The sequence below is a fragment of the Macaca mulatta genome, chromosome 14 (assembly GCF_049350105.2).
Source record: "Macaca mulatta isolate MMU2019108-1 chromosome 14, T2T-MMU8v2.0, whole genome shotgun sequence".
Lineage (NCBI taxonomy): Eukaryota > Metazoa > Chordata > Mammalia > Primates > Cercopithecidae > Macaca > Macaca mulatta.
The window spans coordinates 108,444,810-108,469,316 of NC_133419.1; the positions used below are offsets into that span (position 1 = coordinate 108,444,810).

General features: G+C 38.7%; 1 protein-coding gene across 4 annotated transcripts in view; it reads left to right on the forward strand.

Annotated features, from left to right (window-relative positions):
• Positions 1–24,507, forward strand: part of ELMOD1 (ELMO domain containing 1) — a 76,589-nt gene that overhangs the window by 9,937 nt on the left and 42,145 nt on the right. For all 4 annotated transcript variants that reach the window (XM_015115591.3, XM_028832650.2, XM_015115592.3 and 1 more), the window contains exon 2: positions 17,669–17,770. Coding sequence is in view for 2 of the 4 variants with exons in the window: in XM_015115592.3 (XP_014971078.1) it covers positions 17,754–17,770 (17 nt within the window). In the remaining 2 variants the exon portion in view is untranslated. The remainder of the gene's footprint in view (positions 1–17,668; positions 17,771–24,507) is intronic.

Consider the following 24,507-nt stretch of genomic DNA (forward strand, 5'->3'; position numbering starts at 1 on the left):
TGTGAATCCCAGTAATTAAAAATCATCAAATCATGACCAATGCTGTTTGATCTCTAACCCTACTCTATATCCATCCATATTATTTTGAAGCAAATCCCAGATACCATATGATTTCATTTATAAATACTTCAGTAAGTATCTCTAAAAGAAAATGACTTTTCAAAAATATACCCCTGGAAAAAAATCTGTAATTTGTGGCATCTTTTTTTTTTAGTAAATGCATTATTTTTTTTTTACTTAATTTAAGTTTTAAGCTACTTTTGTCTTTGAAGGTTTTTTAAAAAACAGTAACAACGAATTAGGTCCACTTCGATGTCCACTGAATTCTTTTTATGAAATTTGTATGATGCTAACACGTCACATTAGCATTGTGATATTGTTCTGCAACAGTATCTCTTCTGATTTTTCATCCTGCAGCTTTCTTTTGAATATATGCTCTAGCTGAGGATTTGTGTATAAAAATATTCTTGCCATTTCCAATGCAGTGTTCAGAAAAGCCATATCTGTCCCTTAATTATTTTTGGTCCTAAACGAAGGATTCATAATACCACATCAAATGATTTGGACAATCAGTTAGCTAATGAGCATACATCACATTGAACCATGTCAACATTTGTTTACTCAAGCTCTTCCACATTCCTATTAAATATTTCCCACACATCTTCATCTAATGTCAAAACCAATACACACATCTGTAATGTGTGGCCTGATGGATACTGTGCTAGAAGTGGCTTAGGTTTTGGGAATTCCTCCACTTGTTGCAGGCAATGCTCTGGTTCCTCAAGCCTTAGTTTCTTCTTCTTCTTCTTCTTGTTTTTTAAGTGTGGTTTAAGTCAAGGTTTAATGGCACTGGATCTCAAGAGGTGACTGGTGCCTCCATCTGGGCTGAAATCATAGCCCCATGGAACCTTCTTAAAATGTAAGTTTTTGTGTATATCAAAGGAGCACTTACACATCATTTAAAATATTGTATTGCTACAAGACTTTTAATGGAAAAACTCATTCCCTAATCCATCTCTACTCCAGATTCGTGTTTCTCAGCAATGCCATTTTAATTATTTTGACTTTATACTGCTGTTTCTCAGTATATTAAAAGTATCAGATCTATTGATTTTCCACTACAGAAGTGAAAATTTAACTTTCATATCTAATCCCGCTCTCTTATACACATATATTTCTCCTTTCTCAATTCTCCCAATATCACTATTTTTGATTAAATATTCAGTGTTTATTTTGACAATGTAAATTTTATTTATAGCTTGTTATATTTTTTGCACAACTTTCTGTTTTCTCAAGAATTAGTAATTCTAATTTTGTTTTTCTTATTTTTTATTGATGTCTATTAATCTTTTTTTTTTTTTTTTTTTTTTTTTGAGACAGAGTCTTGTTTTGTTGCCCACGCTGGAGTGCAGTGGCGTGATCTTGGCTTACTGCAACTTCTGTCAGCTAAGTTCAAGCAATTCTCCTGCCTCAGCCTCCTGAGTAGCTGGGATTACAGGTGCACACCACCATGCCCAGCTAATTTTTGTATTTTTAGTAGAGACGGGGTTTCGCCACATTGCCCAATCTAGTCTTGAACTCCTAGGCTCAAACGATCCACCTGCCTCGGCCTTCGAAACTGCTGGGATTACAGGTGTGAACCATCAAGCCCAGCCTATTAATCTTATTTTCTATTAATGTTCTTGTTATCTGTTAATGCATATCCCAAATTTATCCCCAAACCAACAGAGTTGTGAATATTTTCTGCATACATTCATACATGTCAAATAATCTGTCAGTTCTAGTTTTTTTATGAAGACCTCTTTCCTTAAGCTCTAATGCACTCTGAACTGGTTGTTAAGGGCCTTACATTCACCATCATTCTAAGAAATCCTTTCACCTTTCTCCAATATGGGATTTTCTGATTCCTGGATCCAATGTCTTTCTCATTCGCCATCTTCATTTTGGTGGAATGCTTTCTTCAGAAACTTCCAGAAAACACATACTTGAAAGATACATAGAAGGTCTTGTATGTCTGAAATTGTCTTCATTTTCTCCTCATGCTGAATATTTTGGCTCAGTGTAGAAATCTAGATTAGAAAGAATTTTTTCTTGGAATTTTTCTTTTTGCTTCTGTGTTCCTGTTGACAAATTGAATGCTCGTGAAGACTTGGTGCTTTCTATGTGAACTGTTTGTTTTTGTTCCCCCTCTGGAAACTTCTGTGTTGTGAAATTTCATCATAATGTGCTTCAGTGAGGATCTTTTGTTATTCAAGGAGCTGGGTACCCTGTGGGTCTTTTTGATCTGGAGACTCACGTTCTTCAGCTCTTGGAGAGTTTCCTGTATTATTTCTTTGATGATTTCTTCACCAACATTCTCACTTTTCTTTCTCTCTAGAATATCTTGGATGTTGAATCTTTTTCTCACCATGTTTCATCTTTTTGTTAAATTCTTCTGGCAGATTCCCTCAAATTTGATAGATATTTTCAACTTTGTCTTTCATTTCACTTTTATAAAATTTCCAAGAACATTTTCTAATTCTCTTAAAGTTCCCTTTTATTGATTCCTGTTCCTATTTAATGAGTATAATATTTTTCTTTTATCTATGAAAATTATGACATTTTAATTTTAATTTTAATAAACAATTGCATTGTTTCTTTTGCTTTCAGATTCCCTTTTTTTCCTCTTTCTTTGCTTTGGGGCTCTGTAATTCATGTCAGAAATGTCCCTTAATTGATAATCCTTGGCTATCTGTTCATATTTAAGATTGAGGCACTAAAATGCTCTCTGTGCACAGGTGGGCCTTGTTGACCATCTGTTTCACAGTAGCCCAGTTGGGGGCTAATGCTTCTTTAGGGGAGAGCTTTATGTGTCTCTGGTTAATTTCCTGAGAGATAACTCCTCTAATATCCTACCTGAGAAGTATTATGCTGGCTGCCTCTGTTCTGGGAGTTGAGTGGTAGAAGAAGGATGGCAGGGATCTCACATTTACCAGTAGATTTTCATGCAAACTCCTTGTATTTCATATGTCAACTCAATCTCATTTTCCTACATCACCAAGTTCAGAGCCTCTCTAGCTCAACCTCTTTACAAGTAAATTTCATCTCTGCTGATAGAATGGAGAAGGGTTATGCCTAATTTCAAAAGCTGGAGAAGGAGCCGTAGGTCCTAACTACTCCTATGAAAACTTTCAACCAGGCTGGGCATAGTGGCTCATGTCTGTGATCCCAACACTTTGGGAGGCCAAGGTGGGCACATCGCTTGGGCTCAGGAGTTCGAGACCAGCCTGGCCAACATGGCAAAACCACATCTCTACTAAAAATACAAAAAATAGCTGGGTGTGGTGGCGCATACCTGCAGTCCCAATTACCAGGGAGGCTGAGGCGGGAGGATCGCTTAAACCCAGGGAGTAGAGGTTGCAGTGAGCCAAGATCATGCCACTGCACTCCAGCCTGGGTGATAGAGTGAGACCCTAAATTTAAAAACCAAACCAAACAACAACAAAAAACCTTTCAACCAAGCCTCTATTTTGGGCTTCTTCTTACACATCCACTTTTAGAGGAACTGGGCACCTCTAACTCCTGAACATGGCTGAGGTTCTCACTCAGGAGTTCGAGACCAGCCTGGCCAACATGGCAAAACCCTGTCTCTACTAAAAATACAAAAATTAGCTGGGCATGGTAGCACACGCCTTGTGATCCCAGTGACTCGGAGGCTGAGGCAGGAGAATCACTTGAACCTGGAAGGCAGAGGTTGCAGTGAACCAAGATTGCACCACTGCACTCCAGCCTGGGCGACAAAGTGAGACCTTGTCTAAAGAAAAAAAAAAGGAATTAAAGATTAAAAAAAAAACAACAAAAAAACAGTGTTAAATACATCAGCAATGATGATTGTGAGGTAGCTGGAGAACCAGGAGAACATGAGATCACAGAAGCCACAAAAAAGGCCTTTTAAGAAGCAGCTTCACATGTGTGAGAAGCTGAATGAGACAGGACGGGAAAATGGAGCTTAGAGTAGAATATAGCCTGCCTTCGACCAAGCACATACTTACTCACCCACCCTTTGTGTTGCGGTAAGGAGTGCTAATCACTCCAGAGATGTTTATGATCTGAGCTGTCTGTGTGTCAAAAGGAAGTTGTCTTGAGCACTGTGTATGTGTGAGAAGTGTATGCACGGCTACATACACTGGAGGGATTGTGATAGGGCAAGGGAACCAGGACTCAGAGACTGTGGAGTAAGAGCATTGGGAGGCTCTCCAGTGAGGCTAAGAAGGATATGAGTTGCTCTATCAACAACATATAACATATTCTGGAATTACTTAACCTGGCTTAACCTGAATAAAAATGTCAGAGTCAGGAAATGAGAGTCCTGTAAGTGTGATTTGCTGCAGGTCATTAGTACTCTTTGTCACCAACCGATAAATTCTTATGTAGAAGCATCACAGCCCAGAATTTGGAAGTAAGTAGGCTTCGGTCTTACGGTTACATGGATTCTAAGATACTTTTTTCCCCCACATCACTAAAATTAGATGCATTGTAGTTTAATTAGCAGCATTTTATTTTTCGTTAAGGGCACATAAAATAATGGTAAATTCTACCATTGATGGCACTGATGAAATACCATTGGAAAGAATAAAATAATATTCACTCGGCAAACATCTGTCAAACCAGGCATAATCATAGCTCTAAAGTGTGTTAAAAGCTACTTTTTTGTTTTACCTTATGAATTATTGCAGAAGTCCAGTCTAAATGGTCGAATTCCTTTAGTGAATGCTATTACCTCTTCTGCATGATCAGGGTTAGCATTGCCTTAAGAGCAGAGTACCCTGCTTGCCTCCAAGCTGCTGGAAATGCCCCAATTTGCTTGAACTTTCCTGTCAAATATTTCTAGATAAATGCTTTCACTATGTTCTGATTGTATGAAAGCAAAAATGTTGCCAAAAGCATTAGATTATATTGGCAAAATTATAACCATTTAATTTTCATGCAAACATAAGTTTATCATTCTTTTATCATGATTTTATTGAGAAATTTAATTTTAAAACTAAAATATAAAATTGAGAATTTCCAAAATTCAGATGATTTTGGGGGCAAAACAGATTAATATATATATTCTGAAATCTCCTTATTCTTTTTTTAGCTGAGAGATGAAATTTCCTTTTTTTTTTTTTTTCTTTTTGAGACAGGATCTCCCTCCAGTGTCCCAGGCTGGAGTACAGTAGCGTGATCTCGACCCACTGCAGCCTTGACGTCCTGGGCTCAGGTGATTCTCCCACCTCAGCCTCCCTAGTAGCTGAGACTACAGGCGCATGCCACCATACCTGGCTAAGTTTTTGTACTTTTAGTAGAGATGGGTATTCACCATGTTGCCCAGGCTGGTCTTGAACTCGTGACCTCAAATGATCCACCCACTTCGGCCTTCAAAAGTGCTGGGATTATGGGCATGAGCCAGGATGCCCAGCCTTGAGAATGAATTTCATCAATCCTGCATCCTCCTACTTTGCTGCCTCCATGAAAACAGTGCATAAGATGTAGGCAACCACAGTGAAATCCTGAAAGTTACTGACTTTAAAACAGATCATAAGTACATTTGCAGGCAGCCCTGAATTCTGCGGCTGGCATGGACCTCCCTTGCTATAAATCACAAAAATTAACTCTAGGTGAGTGTTTTATTCATGAAGGGGAAAAAACCTTCTTTGTTGTCATTTTAATGAGCATCAGCAGTGTTTTTCAGGCTAGTCACTGGAGGAGGAAAGGAAAATTCTGGAATGTGGCCTCAGGGAGATCTTTATGCATGAGCATTGTACCTCTAATATGAGATGCTGCATAGCCTGTGTGAAATGTAAATGGGTAATTTGAAAGATTTTTCATTTGTATGTGATAGTAATTTTTCATATTGCTTCTTTCTCTCATCGTGTGCATAGCTGTATAAAGTCAAAAATTGCATTTTATTCATGCTTCAAATGCTCACAAATAACCTAAGAAAATTTTATTTTTCTTTTCTTTCCTTCTCTTCTCTTCCTTTCCTTGCCCATTCCTTCTCTTCTCTCTCATTTTGTTTCACGTAGTAGAGTCTTACTGAATTATATCCTTTGAAATCTATGAGTCCCTCACCTGTCTAGGTCTTCCTTGCACAGACATAGTGCCTCTTAGGATCTGACGACATATGAAGCAAGATGCAAACTTAGCCATTATCTGAATTTGCTAATTCAGACTTTAGTGAATCTGATACTTGGCCCATCTGATTTCAGAAGAATGACCCCTTGTGTTTGTGGGTTGGCTCAGCGAGAACCTGCCCTCACATGGCAGGTGGCTTACCATCTACTCATCTACAAACCATCTGTGCTCTTGCCTGATGTTCCCTCAGAGACGTGCTTCTGCTAGGAGGGCAGGCGTGTTTTGGAGAACTTTCTCTGATTTCTTGAAAACCATCCACAGACATGCATACGTGCAGAACATAATAAAGAAGTCATGGGAGCCATGACAGGAATTAATTACATCTTAAAACTACATTGGCAGCAGGGCGCGGTGGCTCACGCTTGTAATCCCAGCATTTTGGGAGGCCAAAGTAGGTGGATCGTTTGAGGTCAGGAGTTTGAGATCAGCCTGGCCAGCATGGTAAAACCCCATCTCTACTAGAAATACAAAAATTAGCCGGGTGTGGTGGCATGCGCCTGTAATCCCAGCTACTCAGGAGACTGAGGCAGAAAAATTGCTTGATCCTAGGAGGCAGAGATTGCACCGCTGCACACCAGCCTGGGCGTTAAAGCAAGACTCTGTCTCAAAACAACAACAACAAAAAAACCTACATTGGCTCAGTTATCTGTTAGTTTTGACCTTTTTCAACTTTTTCAGTTGCCTTTCTAACAGTGTACATTTCAAGTGTCTCACCATAAAAAATGTAAAGTAATGAGATGATATGTTAATTAGCTTGACTTAATCTCTCCACTTTCTATATATATATATATACATACTAATCATAGTGTGATACAATTATGGTTTGTCAATTAAAAATCATATACATACAGAATAGCGTCCTTTTACCTCACCCAGACGTAGCCATCACTGAAGAAGGAGTGGAAAAAGAGAAGCCTGTATCTGTTTCTGTTTGATTCCAAAATCTCCACTTGATGGGCTGATTGAGGGATGTCACTGTTTTGATTTCATCAGACTCTAGACAGGCCACATGTACATACTGTCAGACCATTCAAGAGAGAAACTAAAAATTTTCACATAGATTAAAGAGAATTTACTAGTAGTTTTTAATTGTCATTGAAACTTTCTCAATTACTTTTAGAAAAGCTTTAAAGTGACACAGTATAATAAAGAAATAGGGCAGGCCAGGTGCAGTGGCTCATGCCTGTAATCCCAGCACTTTGGGAGGCTGAGGCAGGCGGATCACTTTAGCTCAGGAGTTCAAGACTAGCCTGGGCAACATTGTGAGACCCCTGTCTCTACGAAAAATACAAAAATTAGCCAGGCATGGTGGCATGCACTTGTGGTCCCAGCTACTTGGGGGCCTGAGGTGGGAGGATCGCTTGAGCCTAGGGGTCTAGGCTACAGTGAGCTGCACTTGCACCACTGCACTCCAGCCTGGGCGACAGACTGAGACTCTGCCTCAAAAAAAAACAAAAACAAACAAAAAAGATATAGGACAAATAGTATTGAACCAAACTAGCTACAGGCTTCCTTCTGATACCCAGATCAGCTTTGGATCAATCTTATTTTTAGGAGAGAAAACTACAAACATTATTATTTATGAGGCTATGGTTCTACATGTCATTGTTTTCTTTCTTCTTTCACCTGAAATGAGAATAGCCCAAGCTTTGGCAATTAATCAGTGGCAAATAATTTAGATATTGCTGATCTTGAATGTATCATTGGCAAAGTCAAATTGTGTGTGAACTCCCAGCGCCGCCCCCCCCGCCCACAACCTTATTGTTAAATGGAATGTTTTTTGTTTTTGTTTTTCATTACTGCTAAAAAAAAAAAACCAAACCAAAACAAAACAACAACAAAAAAAAACTTTGCCTAACCTTTCTCTTTTTTATCTAAATCTAGGAGAGTGGAACATGGAACATGTTTTCATCTTCTAGTTATTACTAATTACAGTAATTGTGTTTTGAGGGTGACCCTTGTGATTTTTTTCTCCTACTGGTGTTATAGCATGAAAAGTAAACGAGAAGAAGCAATTAGGGAAACCTAAAGGACCGTAGAACTTCTGCTTTCCAATGAATTCAAGAACTCATTCAAGTTAGTTTATATCTCTTAGGTGATTTGAAATATTTTACCAGCCACTAGATATATTTTATGTATCATAAAAAAAATAACATATTTTCACCTATAAAGGGAAAGGTGTGATATATTATGAAGACTGAAGCATGCAGAGAAATGAAGAAAAAAGCTGAAGACTGGAGACCGAAATCACCACGTAAATTACAGTGTGGACCGGAAGCTTGAATTTCATTGAATTTTCTAAACCCAAGGTTTAGAAAGCCTTGATTTACATTTTGGGTGGGGGATATTTTTACTTCTAGTTATTTCAGAATTATACTGCCAACAGTTTTTATTGCCTTGGAAATGTAGCCTCAATAAAGAATAATATAAAACTCATGTATTTTCGCTCCGTTGTATAATTTCTTCCCATAAAATTTTCTGGTTTAGAAACTTCTAGATCTGTAATATAATTTGCTCCAGGAAAGGAAAGAGGTTAGTTTTCAGTGGCAGGGTAACTGTTTTTATTTGGGAGTCCTGCAGGTAGCTCCCAGTGGAACACTGTTTTTTTTTTTTTTTTTTTAATTTATTTATTATTATTATACTTTAAGTTGTAGGGTACATGTGCATAACGTGCAGGTTTGTTACATATGTATACTTGTGCCATGTTGCTGTGCTGCACCCATCAACTCGTCATTTACATCAGGTATAACTCCCAATGCAATCCCTCCCCCCTCCCCCCTCCCCATGATAGGCCCCGGTGTGTGATGTTCCCCTTCCAGCTTTCTACTTATGGCTAGCCAATTTTCCCAGCACCATTTATTAAATAGGGAATCCTTTCCCCATTTCTTGTTTCTCTCAGGTTTGTCAAAGATCAAATGGCTGTAGATGTGTGGTATTATTTCTGAGGACTCTGTTCTGTTCCATTGGTCTATATCTCTGTTTTGGTACCAGTACCATGCTGTTTTGGTTACTGTAGCCTTGTAGTATAGTTTGAAGTCAGGTAGCGTGATGCCTCCAGCTTTGTTCTTTTGACTTAGGATTGTCTTGGAGATGCGGGCTCTTTTTTGGTTCCATATGAACTTTAAAGCAGTTTTTTCCAATTCTGTGAAGAAACTCATTGGTAGCTTGATGGGGATGGCATTGAATCTATAAATTACCTTGGGCAGTAGATCCTTTCCTTACTCCTTATACGAAAATTAATTCAAGATGGATTAGAGACTTAAATGTTAGACCTAATACCATAAAAATCCTAGAGGAAAACCTAGGTAGTACCATTCAGGACATAGGCATGGGCAAAGATTTCATGTCTAAAACACCAAAAGCAACAGCAGCAAAAGCCAAAATTGACAAATGGGATCTCATTAAACTAAAGAGCTTCTGCACAGCAAAAGACACTACCATCAGAGTGAATAGGCAACCTACAGAATGGGAAAAAATTTTTGCAATCTACTCATCTGACAAAGGGCTAATATCCAGAACCTACAAAGAACTCAAACAAATTTACAAGAAAAAAACAAACAACCCCATCAAAAAGTGGGCAAAGGACATGAACAGACATTTCTCAAAAGAAGACATTCATACAGCCAACAGACACATGAAAAAATGCTCATCATCACTGGCCATCAGAGAAATGCAAATCAAAACCACAATGAGATACCATCTCACACCAGTTAGAATGGCAATCATTCAAAAGTCAGGAAACAACAGGTGCTGGAGAGGATGTGGAGAAATAGGAACACTTTTACACTGTTGGTGGGATTGTAAACTAGTTCAACCATTATGGAAAACAGTATGGCGATTCCTCAAGGATCTAGAACTAGATGTACCATATGACCCAGGAACACTGTTATTTAGATGCGTATGTACATCCTGGCTTTGATTATCCCCAGCTTTGCAGTTTAGTTTGAAATGAATATGTTATGTATTCTCTTCATTCTCATGTCAGTCCAGAAGTTTACCTTTGGTTTCCAGAGGCTGCATAGGAAAGTGATTAATAGCACTACCTTGGGAGGCAAGCTGAAAGGGTTTGAATCTGCGCCTCATCCTAGCTGTGTGATCTTGGAAGTTTCCTTACCTTCTCTGTGTTTCAATTTCTTCAGCTGCAAAATGGAGATAATTGTTATTATTCACTTCATAAGATGACAGTTAAGATTAAGTGAGTTAATATGAGTAAAGCTTATAGCATATTGCCTGACACATAATAAGCACTTTGTGAATATTAGCTATTATTATTAATTTTACAAAACTTTAAGCTAAGACGTAATTTTTAAAATTAAATTTTGTTTGTAAATGTGCTCTCCACAACTTTTTATTAAACTAGGGTAATCTCAAATTAGGAAGATTATAAAAATGAAATAGTATTTACTTTGTAGATTACGTTTTATTTATGTATAAACAGTATGAGTCCACAAGTCTTTTGGTTGTTACAGGGGCTAAACTTAGGATATGAAGGGCTACACAGAAAGTAACTTTCTTTGTCTCCTGTAGGGATTTCAAGATTTTAAAGAAAGGAGTTCCGTTCCTTCTAGTTGAGTCTCTAATTCATTCCCTGGGGTGCTTAATAGAGAGATCGACTTCTAAGAGTTAGGGTTACCCCGTAGCACTTTACAAAGAGCCTCAGGGGGCTTCTTGCTCAAAGGAAGCAAGGCAGGTTTCTTGATGCCAGGTGAGAGGATGAGCTTTCAGAAGTAGCAGACCACACTCATTACTGCCCCTTTTCTCCCAGCTGGAAAAAAAAAAAAAAAAAAAGGACAAGAGGCAGATAACCTCATAGCATAGCACTGAAGTATCAACTGCTCTCTAGGGGCGTTTGATATGAAAAGCACAATCATTTGATCCTTCCCTTTGGATGAGTTCAGGGCAATGTCTGTGTACACACTGAGAGAAATTACTACAGATCAGGGGAACACGTTAGTAAACCCAGGATTATAATCATATTCTTTATTTTAGTTAAAAATAAATCTACAGATCTGTTTTCTTCCAGTTGGGAGATTTTCAGTTGGTTTTATTAGTACTGTGATTGAATAATGCTGGTTTAAAAAAAGTACTTTTCTAAAAGAGTGCAAAGTTCATTTTGACAAGTATATATTAAGCAAGCAGTGTGTCAGGCAATATACCCATCCACGGGTGTCCTAGAAAAGCATACAGTCCAGAGCGGAAAGAGACATGAAACAGATCATTTTGGAACAATATTAGCGATTTATTAGTAACACAGAGCAGGTAATTCTAATGTCCCCCTCAGGTGAAAAACACCTCTAGAGAGGAAGTCTTTGGGAAGGTATAGCACAGAGAGTGATTTTTATGTTCATCCTGATTTTTGTGAAACAGATGGCATTAAAGTTTCTGTATGAACAAAAAGGGTGAATTTTTCTATATGTAACTAATAACTGAGTAAAGCTGAATTAAACAAACAAAACGTCAATATCTGGGCCAGGCCTGGTGGTAAAGTGATCACAGTACTTTGGGAGGCCAAGGTGGGCAGATCACTTGAGTCCAGGAGTTTGAGACCAGCCTGGCTAACATGTCAAAACCCCGTCTGTACTAAAAATACAAAAATTAGCTGTATGTGGTGGTGTATGCCTGTAATCCAAGCTACTCGGGAGGCTGACACACAAGAATTGCTTGAACCCAGGAGGTGGAGGTTGCAGTGAGCCAAGATCGGGCCACTGCACTCCAGCCTGGGTGACAGGGTGAGACCCTGTCTAAAAAAAAAAAAAAAAAAGTATCTGTATTTTTCAATTAAACAGATATAAACCAAGCTTACCAAGCTTACATGTAACTGTATTAAAGTCAATAGGCTGATGTATAAAAACACAGGAGAAGTGTATCATGGCCGCCTCATTGTTAGAACTCTATGCAGATGAAGAGTGAACTCAAATTCTGCCTATCCTGAAAGGGCTCCCTATTCCATAAATGATGCTGGGATACCATGCTAGCCATATGCAGAAGAATGGAATTGGAACCCAACCTGTCACTATCTACAAAAATTAACTCAAGATGGATTAAAGATTTAAATGTTAAACCTCAAACTATAAGAATCCAAAACAAAAAAACAAAAAAGAAAACCTAGGGAACACCATTCTGGATATCAGCCTTGGGAAAGAATTTATGACTAACTCTTCAAAAGCAATTGCAACAAAAAACAAAAATCGATATGTGTGACTTAATTAAACTAAAGAACTTCTACACAACAAAAGAAACTATCAACAGAGTAAACAGACAACTGACAGAATGGGAGAAGATATTCACAAACTATGCATCTGACAAGGGTCTAAAACCAGACTTGATTAAAGTAAAGAACTTCTGCATGGCAAAAGAAATTATTGACAAAGTAAACAGACAACAGACAGAATGGGAGAAAATAGTCATGAACTATGCATCTGACAAGGGTCTAAACCCAGAGTCTATAAGGCACTTGAACAATTCAACATCCAAAAACCAGAGCACCTCATTAAAAAGTGGGCAAGGCCAGGAGCAGTGGCTCATGCCTGTAATCCCAGCACTTTGGGAGGCCGAGGCGGGCAGACCACAAGGTCAGGAGATCGAGACCATCCTGGCTAAACAGTGAAACCCCGTCTCTACTAAAAATATTTTTTAAAAAATAGCCAGGCGTGGTGGCGGGCACCTGTAGTCCCAGCTACTTGGGAGGCTTAGGCCGGAGAATGACGCAAACCCAGGAGGCGGAGCTTGCAGTGAGCAGAGATTGAGCCACTGCACTCCAGCCTGGGCGACGGAGCAAGATTCCATCTCAAAAAAAAAAGAAAAAAGAAAAGTGGGCAAAAGACATGAACAGACACTTCTCAACAGAAGACATACAAGCAGCCAACAGACATGAAGAAAATGCAAATCAAAACCACAATGAGATACCATCTCACATTAGCAAGAATGGCTATTATTAAGAAGTCCAAAAACAGCAGATGCTAGCAAGGCTAGGAGAAAAGGGAATGTTATACACAGCTGGTGGGAAGGTAAATTAGTTCAGCCACTGTGGAAAGCAGTTTGGCAATATCTCAAAGACCTTAAAACGATCTACCATTTGACCCAGCAATCCCACTGTTGGGTATATATCCAAAAGAAAATAAATCATTCGACTAAAAAGACACATGCATGTGTTCATCACAGCACTGTTCACAATAACAAAGACGTGGGATCAACCAAGGTGCCCATTAACAGTGAACTAGATAAAGAATATGTGTTATGTATATACCATAGAATACTACATAGCCATAAAATGGAATGAAATCATGTCCTTTGAAACAACATGGATGTAGCTGGATGCCATTATCCTAAGCAAATTAACACACAAACAGAAAACAAAATACCAGATGTTCTCACTTATAGGTGGGAGCTAAACATTGGGTACTTATGGACATAAAGATGGCAACAATAGACAATGGGGACTACTAGAGTTGGGAGGGAGGAGGGGAGCAAAGGTTGAAAAACTATTGGCTACTATGCCCACTACCTGGGTGACAGGATCAATTGTACCTAAACCTCAGCATCACACAACATACACATGTAACAAACTTGCAAATAAACTCCCTGAATTTAAAATAAAAGCTGAAATTATTTTGAAAACATTCTCCCCATACTTAGGTCCTACTGAACCACTTGAGAAATGCTGGTTTGGCTATAGTGGAGGCTTAGTAGAAAGAAATAGATGAACTCAGTACCACTCATGGAAAAATAATAATGCGAAGGGCATTTCTTATCAATAGTGGGCTCAGAATATCACACACACAGCCATGATTTGCTAAACACAGATTGTCTAATTAATAGTAAATGGACCATTAACAAGTGGGTCTCCTTTAAAACAAAGCTATTTGACTTTAAAAATGAACAGTAAGTTTTTGTTTTCTATATAAAACATTTAGCATAATTATTTAATGAATATCCTGTGAATAATGAGTTAAATAGCATTCGCACAGGCTTATTCTGCCACCCAAAGCCATTTTTAGTGTTTCCTCTTTGGGGGACAGATAATGAGATCTAATTGTTATCTTTGTTTCCTGTTTGGGGGACAGACAATTAGAACTAATGGTTATTTTCCTTCCCTTCACTTTTCCCATTCAATCAGTAAGTCCAATTGATTCTACCATCTAAATATTTTTTTACTTCTGTTCAATTCTCTCCCTCCCAACAGTCATCATCCCAGTTCAGGTCACATCAACTTGCGAGACTTTATTTTAACTGTTCTCCTAAGTGATTCTTCACTTGACAAAATGATCTTTTACTTTAGAGGAGAACACAGTAAGAATGACAAAATAATAATACTAATAATAAATGCTACTCACTGAATGTATATTAAATACCTGTAACCATGCTGAGTGCCTTACATGCTTTGGTTCATTTAATCCTTAGAACAATCCTACAAGCTCATTTAATTACTTACCCCATTTAATCCTAGGGAGGTCAAGCAACTTGTCTAAGGCTGCCGCTTGGCTAGTGGTAGATCCCAGACCAGAACTTTGTCTCCAAAACTTGTGCTCTTAACCACCATGCACACTCCCTGCCATATTTGCCAAATTTTCTCTTAATTGTAAGGCTCTTTTACTGTATTAAACTGTGCTGCATTACTCAGCACAATGTTGGACACATAAGCATTCAAGAAGTTTTTACAAGGGATAAATTCAAGAACTATTATGTAAAGAGTGGGGAGTTGAAGTATTATTTCACTTATCTCACATCATTAAGAAATAAAATTTTTTTTAGGTAAACCAATTGTATAGCTAACTGAAATCAAACCACTTAAGGGGACAGACTTCTTAAAAATTTAGAAAAACTATTTTTAAAATGCAATCCATTCTTTACTACCTTAGTTGCATGAGAATTCTTTTTCAATTGTATTCTAATGACAAAGAGCTTTTGTTATGAACAAGTGTCATATATGCTACTTATTTAGTAATTCCTTCTGAACTATGGTTTTAATTACCATCTACATGCTGAGGAAGCCCAAATCTTTGTTTCCGACCTGTCTTCCTGACCTTCAGATCCATGAATCTTTATTCTACCACTTTGTCCTGAAAACTAAAAATGTTCCAAAGACCTTTTGTACACCCAAATCCCCAAATGTGCTTCTCCAAAATATCATATCTTAATGAATAATTCTGCTGTCTATCCAGTTGCTGGCCACAAACATGGGCATAATGTTCAACTCCCCCTTTTCCTTTACCAACCATCCCCCAATCAATCAATTAACAAAGGTCCTATCAAGTCTACCTTTTAACTCTCTCTAATATCTTTCACACCTCTGTCCATTGCCTTAGCCATTATTACCTTTGCCTGGGTTATTGCAACAAGTTTGTAGATGGTATCCTATACCTATAATTTTAGGTATAGGATTTATTCCTCATATTACAATTCTTCATATTACAATCAGAGTGTTTTGTTTTGTTTTGTTTTGAATCGGAGTCTCTGTTGCCCAGGCTGGAGTGCAATGATGCGATCTCGGGTCACTGCAACCTCCACCTCCTGGGTTCAAGCAATTCTTCTGCCTCAGCCTCCTGAGTTGCTGGGGCTACAGGTGCACACCACCACACTCGGCTAATTTTTGTATTTTTAGTAGAGATGGGGTTTCACCATGTTGGCCAGGATGGTCTCGATCTCCTGACCTCGTGATCCACCTGCCTTGGCCTCCCAAAATGCTGGGATTACAGGCATGAACCACCATGCCTGGCCCAGAGTATTTTTTTTTTTTTTTGAGACGTAGTCTCGCTCTGTCGCCCAGGCTGGAGTCAGAGTATATTTTTTAAACTAGAGATCTGATCTCGTCACATCTCAGCTTGAACACTTTCAATAGTTCCTTATTGCTCTTGAGATAAGGTTCAAACTTCAACATTACTTACTAAGCCTTCTTGATCTGACCCTACTTGCTTTTCCACATCTTGCCATCACTATTTTTCCCATCCCTCTCACTGAGCACCACACTAAGTCATATTGGAACTTTATCTCTTATAGATATTGTGCGTTCTTTTGCCTTTAGGGCTTTGCATGTGCACATGCTGGGATTACAGGCGTGAGCCAGGGCACCTCGCCTGCTCAACCTACTTGAGGGCAGAGTAGCTACATCAATTATTTGACCATTGGGAGTTCTTTCAGTTGGCTGCTGTGTTTATTTGACACACATCTATTTTGTTTACCTTGAGCACTTCTTGACTTTCTTGTGCTGCAAGATGCTTCGGGTTCACCTTGCCCTAACCCAGCTTTAGAATCAACCATTTCCCTAACGTCCCCTAGATGCTTTTATTGTTGAATATATTAGAAACTATGATCTGAGTGTTGGTGGGAACTAACTAAATTAAATTAAAATTTGGATTCATTTATAAAAGCCACAAAAGTACAAAGGATAATATATGTTCCCACCACTCAAAATGAATAAACGTTATTTTTCCTTTTATTTCTCCTCAGATATATTTTAAGAAATAAAACACACAAAGTTAAGAAGATCGTTTTTCTCCTTCCAATCCTAAACCCCACCTCTCTTCCCAAAAGCAACCACAGTCTTAAATTGGTGTATAGACAGTTTTTTCAAGCATGTATGGAATATTTACAGAAATAAATGTGTTAAATAAGAGACCAGCTTTTATTCGAGCTAAGTATGAGTTCCCACACTCTGGGCTGTTCTAGTTGGCAATGTGTCTCTGCCTGCAGCTCTTTTTTGAATGTAGATTCGTTTCCTTGCATTGCTGCTGCAGTGGATGTTCCATTTGTCTCTTTTCTCATGAGATAACTTCTCTCCACTTGCAGACACTCTCTCTTCTATAGTCTGTTTTATCCCCTCTCATCCTAACTTACTGCTTTGTAGGCTGCTCCTAGTGTCCTCCTTATCAAAAGGAAGAAGGCTGATAACCTGATATACACTTTGTGAAAGCAAATCATAAACCAAAAAGTGCCATGCAAATATCAAATCCCACTGCTCTGTTCACTGTGCCAAAAGACAACGGGGCCTGGGGCATCATTCATTTCTTTGTAGTATCTTGCTCTTTAAGTTATTCTTGAGCTTGAGCTCTTTAACAGTTATCTTTTATCTTAAAATTAGTTGGTTCCAGTTATTTTTGAGTTGTACTTCTACAAAGTTGGGGCCGCCAGATTTTGGACTATTGGATATCTGGAAATCCAGATGGTTAATTTTATTGTTCTTCATTTTTATTTTCTTATGAATACTATTCCTAAAGATATAGGAACAATACTCAAAATAAAGGAAAAGCTTAATATTGCAGAGATTGCTCATGAAATTCATAATTATTCCAGCAAGTGACTTAAAATGAAAGGCTAATTGTATTAATATAATTATAAAGTCAAAGTCTATAACTGTAATCTCCATCCATTGAATTGCATTGCTCTGTGGACAGTTCCGTTGATAATGTTCTGGGTGGCTGGCATGTTACCTGCTTACCTCAGTAAGCAGAAATTTTTGCTTTGCAGCTTCCAGCCTTATTAGTAAATATACCTAATATCTAATTTCTTCCCACAGTTGACGCTTACTTTGACAAAGGCAAATTTGGAAGCAATTACTTGAGGACAGTTCGTATAGTATCTGGACAGTCAACACGGGCACCATGAAGCACTTCCTGAGGTATGTGTTTGCGGTTCCCTGGCCAGGCCCTCTGCAGTGGAGAAACCTCCTCACTGGTTAGGGTAGTATTACCAGTCATCATTTGTGATCCTGTGACCAGCTCTCCTAAGAGTCTGTGAAATAGCATTGCATTTTTGCCAAGAATAACTTGGCCACAAAATTCCTCTGCTAACTCTATGTATGTGTTGATGACAAGACAGAGCACTTGTAGATAGTGAGAGAGTGTGGGCACAAAAGCACTTGAGACAGCCCTGGTGCCCTGTCTCTGCACAATGGTACACCGCTGGCCTGAAAGGTTTAAGGAAATAGCTGTCAATGAATCACTTGATACAATTTGTGCAAAATCATTTTCTGGAAATAAGTGTCCTTTTAAATATCCTTTAATTTAGATTTTGGGTGGCTGGCCAATCCATACGGGCATTTGAAAATTTTGTGGGGGTCAAACTATATGTTCTAAGCTTCCACTCTTCTTACCTCAGTGATGTCTCTGAAATTTGTATCAATTGTTGGTTCCCTGAAGACTGTGCTGGACAGAGTTTGCCATACATTGGTATGTTTGGGGTGATCTTTTTTTAGTTTTGAAAACCATTTGGCTGGACCTAAAGTTATAATTATTTTCAAGAGTATTGACTGCCATTCAGTTGTCTATTAATGGAATTCCCAGATAAATTTTGCATAGTATTAAAATACGGCAAAATAAACTTAGGTCCTGAATGTGAGAAAATACAGCCCACTTTCCAGAAGATCGGGCTCCTTTTCCTCAAGATGGTGACTTTCCTCTGTTACACGTTCTTGTCTTTCACTCGGGCTTGTGTTTTCTAAGCAAATTAATAGACTTGCATCTTTTAAGAAATGGTTTGACTCCTTCAATGGCCATAATTTAAGATACCCCCCGCCCCCCTCCAGTGGTTTTGGTTCCATTGTTGTTTCCGGAGCACCCAGATCAGCTTGTGTAGGATTCACTGGGTTTTGAGGCAGCTACTGGTAGTTTACTGGATCTTAGAATTGTGAAAACCTCTCAGGAGATTACTGTGAACAATTTACAGGCATCAGCATTTGTTTTATTGTACAGAATAGTATTGATCTCAGTTGTGTAAAAATATAGTATTTGAAACTCACGAGGACATTTGCCAGCCAAGTATTTGACCTAATATGTTCTTGGTTGTCATGGTAATTAACTGACCTATCTCTATATTCATGAAAATTTGGCATTTGTGCACACCTCCTGAATGTAAACATGGGGTCTTTCAGCTGTGGAATCCTGTTAACAGAAAGCTTTAGTGTGAGATGAAGCTTAGAATTTAGGAGCTTCCTTTGTAAAAGTGGTGATGATGGTGGTGAGGTTGCCAAGCCTTGTGCTACTCAGTTTCTTCCTCAGTGTCTCATTTGTTTTAGAAAAACTTGAGCCACCTCAAAACCAGTCATTTTAGGAAAAATAGTAGCTTTTGGTTCTGTTAGTTTTATTGTTAAACTGAATAGGTGCAACATGTTTAGTAGAGAGTATATTTTTAAATTAATTTGTGTATGATGATTTGGAACTGGTACAGTGAAAATATACCACTGTAATTTTGCATAGACTAGCACCAAGGGTTACAGAACCAACACATCCCTATTAGTTACGTGTTCTGATAAACATTTTTTTCATGTAACTTGGAGTGTATATTTTATAAATATTATATGGCATTGATTATCTATGTGAAACTAAAGCTAGGATAACAGATTGTACATTAAAACAGAAACTTGAGGATTTTCATTGACCATTGGTTTAGAAATAATAAAAGGAAACTTGATCATTTCCCTTCTTTAGTTGATTTATTTTCTGTAGTCCATTTCCACAGATGTTGGACGATTTTGGCGATCTTTTCATTTGAACCAAAGAGAAGGTTATGTAAGCAAAGCCTGAATGAATCAGGTGTTAGTTCCTGAGCTCAGCAAATGTATTATGGAGAATGAGGAGCTGATTTTCACAGGGAAGAATTCAGCATTGTTTAAAAGCCCACGCAGTGATTAATCTGTCAACTTCTGAGATGCTCTAGAATGAAATGCTCCATGCACAGTCCCAGAAGAAATTAGGTTAACCTTAGAGAAACCAGGTTGTGGGAAAAAATGGATTTTGATCCACATTTAAGATACATGATACCCAATTGCTACCATCAGATATATTAATGGTATAAATATTCAGAGCATAAAGGAATAGAGAAAATATTCAATCTATGTCAAAAATTACATGAAATATAAGGAACAAATGCTATTCGATTAGTACACCTGGCTAAAGTGTGTATTTTTTTTTTTTTTGAGACGGAGTCTCGCTCTGCCGCCCAGGCTGGAGTGCAGTGGCCGGATCTCAGCTCACTGCAAGCTCCGCCTCCCGGGTTTACGCCATTCTCCTGCCTCAGCCTCCCGAGTAGCTGGGACTACAGGCGCCCGCCACCTCGCCCGGCTAGTTTTTGTATTTTTTAGTAGAGACGGGGTTTCACCGTGTTAGCCAGGATGGTCTAAAGTGTGTATTTTAAATTGAGGATAGAAATGAGATCTTGGATATATATCCCCAAATCATCCAATCTGACTTTAGCCATGATGTGCATGAAAAGAAAACATGAAGCTGGGCATGGTGGTTCCTGCCTGTAATCCCAGCATTTTGAGAGGCCTAGGCAGGTGGATCACGAAGTCAAGAGATTGAGACCATCCTGGCCAACATAGTGAAACTGTCTCTACTAAAAATACAGAAATTAACTGGGTGTGGTGACACATGCCTGTAATCCCAGCTACTCAGGAGGCTGAGGTAGGAGAATCACTTGAACCACAGAGGCGGAAGTTGCAGTGGGCAAAGATCGTACCATTGCATTCCAGCCTGGCGAGAGAGTGAGACTCCATCTCAAAAACAAAAACAAAAACAAAAACAAAAAAAGAAAATAAAAAGAAAACATGGAATAACATGGTTAACAAAACATACCTACATGTGATCAGGAAAAGAAGGAACATTTTTTAAGTCCCAGCTAGAACAAAAGCTTAGGGTTTCATTTTTGTAATATATTTTACTAACTTTAATTCAGTTAATGTGTATTACAGAGAAGTCTGAAGACTTGTGCTGAAGATCTTTTCCCTCATTGGAATTTAGTTATTGAGGGTATAATTTTTAAAGTTACCAGAACATGATTAATTCTGGAAATTAATAAAGGAAAATTTTAAAGTCCCCCATATAAATCATTGCTTCCAACTGTTCCAGTCTCAGAATCTGTTTCTTGGCCCTGGATCTCACCTCATATTTTCCTTCCTCCAGCAGAAAAGAGGAAAGGAAAATATCTGCCAAGCTCAAACCTCTGTGGGAGGAACTGAGCAATACAGCACACTTATCCCATGTCCCAACTTTGAGGCAATCGAGGGAAAAACCTATTTTTCTAGTATGATTAGGTAAATAAAGGCTTACAATCAGCAAAAATAACTACAAATTGGATTTTTAAGTCATTCATACTTGATTAATATATTGGTCCACTAATTCATTTAGTGTGCATTCGTAGCTAATAATGCAAGTATTTATGCCACTTTTATTCTCTCTTCATAGCAAATGTAATTAGTAAGACATAATATCCCATTTTACAAAGGAGGACAAGGAGGCTTAGTAAAGTTAAGTGACTTAAACAAAGGCACACAGATGTTTGAATGCAGGCCTTTTTGACTTCCGAGCTGTTTCTCATGTTTGTATGACATTACCCCATTACTGTGAGCCTACTGTGAGGTATTGTGGGTGATTCAAAAATGAATGTGAGGGCCAGGCATGGTGGCTCATGCCTGTAATCCCAGCACTTTGGGAGGCTGAGGCAGGCGGATCACCTGAGGTCAGGAGTTCAAGACCAGCCTGACCAACAAGGTGAAACCCCATCTCTACTAAAAATACAAAAATTGGTTGGTCATGGTGGCAGGTGCCTGTAATCCTAGCTACTAGGGATGCTGAGGCAGGAGAATCTCTTGAACCCGGGAGGCGGAGGTTGTCGTGAGCCGAGATCACACCACTGTACTCCAGCCTGGGCAACCAGAGCAAAACTCCATCTCAAAAATAAATGAATGTGAGATGTCTTTGTTCCAAAGTAACACACCACCTGGTAAGAGCCGAGGCGTATGCATACAAAACTAAGATATATAAAGGAATGCGATCAGTGACAGGTTACAGACATTTTGTGAAGGAATATTCACAAAACACTTCCTTGAGACAATGTTAAGAGAAAGGAGCCGGGCACGGTGGCTCAAGCCTGTAATCCCAGCACTTTGGGAGGCCGAGACGGGCGGATCACGAGGTCAGGAGATCGAGACCAGCCTGGCTAACATGGTGAAACCCCGTCTCTACTAAAAATACAAAAAACTAGCTGGGCGAGGTGGCGGGCGCCTGTAGTCCCAGCTATTTGGGAGGCTGAGGCAGGAGAATGGCGTAAACCTGGGAGGCAGAGCTTGTAGTGAGCTGAGATCCGGCCACTGCACTCCAGCCTGGGTGACAGAGCGAGACTCTGTCTCAAAAAAAAAAAAAAAAAAAAAAGAGAGAGAGAAAGGAAGGACTAGGATTTTAATATTTTAAAATAAAGATGGAAGATGTGGGATGCTATAAACAAGGCCAAGAAGGCATGACTGATGCCATAAGCACTAGGTTCAAGTTTGTTAGATGTAGACCCTGTTTGGGGTGAGTAGAAGACGAGTTGCAAAAATCAAGTTAGGAGCAGTTCTTGGTCACCTTTGCAAGCACAGCATAAAGCAGCCCAGGGCATGGCAACGTTTTCACCCTGACTTAAAGAGCACCTCAAAGAGAAAGGAAAATTGGATAAAAAAATCTTTTCCCCTTGTAATACGTCTGGCCTTCTCTTAGAACCAGAAATCTACTCCAATCCCTTCACCTTATGTGTGAGAAAGAAGAAACCCAGAGAAGCAAAGTAACCTTTCCAAAGTCTCATAGTTCATAGAGGCAAATTGGGACTAGACTCCAAGTCTGACTTCCAGACAAGTTAGTCAAACTTTTTATTCAGCATGACCCACTTTCCATTGTTTTTGAAGAGCAGAAGGTGCGGGAACATGTAGTTGTTCCAGAATTTGATTAGCATTGCTTGAGGCGTTGACTGAGCTTATAAGATATAGAAGCTAAGTCCTAAAAAGGGGAACGCTTATGGCCTATGCATCCAAATACCTCTCTCACTGTAGACTGGTACTTTCAGCTGTAGTGTTCTCTTTTTTATGGTACGTACATGTATGCATGTATATTTGTACATGTATGTGTGCTTATATATGACACATACATATATATAAACACAAATATGTACATATATACACACACATATATTTTAAATTATTTTGCTCCCTACATTAAAACAAACAAAAGCTGTGTCCACACTCTCACTGAAATATGTTAACCTGCATCTTTTTCTAGGCAATCTCCTGTAGGTGACCTTCCCAAAGTCTGCCCATTGCCCTCAAGCTGTTGTCGGAGATCTTCTGGGAGCTGGATCACGTACATTCCAGCTCTCCCACCCCTTGGCTTTCTCTCAGCTTTTCAGGGCCAACTCTTTGGCCACTTCGCTGTTTGTTAAGCTCTTCCCACAGAGCATGAGCAATATAACCGAAAGCCATGGGCACTCAATAAATGTTAGTTTGAATTTCATTCATTTACTCATTGGAATTTTTTTTTTTAACTTTGTGTTCTAGGATACATGTGCACAACGTACAGGTTTGTTACATATGTATACATGTGCCATGTTGGTGTGCTGCACCCGTTAACTCGTCATTTACATTAGGTATATCTCCTAATGCTATCCCTCCCCCTCCCCCACCCCACAACACGCCCCAGTGTGTGATGTTCCCCTTCCTGTGTCCAAGTGATCTCATTGTTCAGTTCCCACCTATGAGTGAGAACATGCTCACTGGAATTTTCACTTTTGTTCTAAAGCAAGGAAGGCACGCTGATTTTCCAGACTGTTTCTGGCTGTCCTTGTGGGATGGCGAAGTTGACTTTCCTGTCCAACCTCAGAGGAATGTACTCTCTCTCTCTCTCCTCTGCCTCTCCAACACCCTGGGTGTTTTTCTTTTATAGAACTGTCACACTGTTTTTCAATGTTTTGTTTTTATTGTCCTTTTCCTTGCTAGACTATAAGCTCCTTGTGGACAGGGAGGTCATATGGCTTGCTGCGAAAATCAGTTCTTGACTCATGTTCACTTTTTCCACCGCCATATTTCCCACTCTCGTTTCTTCTGTACTGCATAGTCAGTCTAATTTTGTGTTTGGTTCTATGAAGGAATAAATAAAATAAATTGAAATACCTTTCAATTATCATTTTTCATTTTCCCCCAACTCATTTCAAATCTCTTTCTTTCAGCTGCTTTAGATCTTTAACAAAAATGAATTTGTTCACAATACTGAGCATGTCCTCTAACTGGGTTATTTAAATTTTTTTGAATTATATTATGTAGCAAATTTATAATAATAACAGGCCTATTTCTTATCCCCTATAGAATATTTTGAACCCTATAATGGATGATGGAGCATGAATAATACCTTTGATGACTTTCCTTTATTTATATATTTACTTAATTTGAGTTGCCTTAAAAATAATTACCAATAAAAGTTTATATTTGAGGTTGCATTTAAATACTTTTAAAATGTCAAAGTATAATGTGTTATAATGTGTTCATTGCTTCTCCTTATAAATAAGTCAATAAAAATATTATCCAAAGAGTAAAAAATAACCTGATTTTAAAAAATA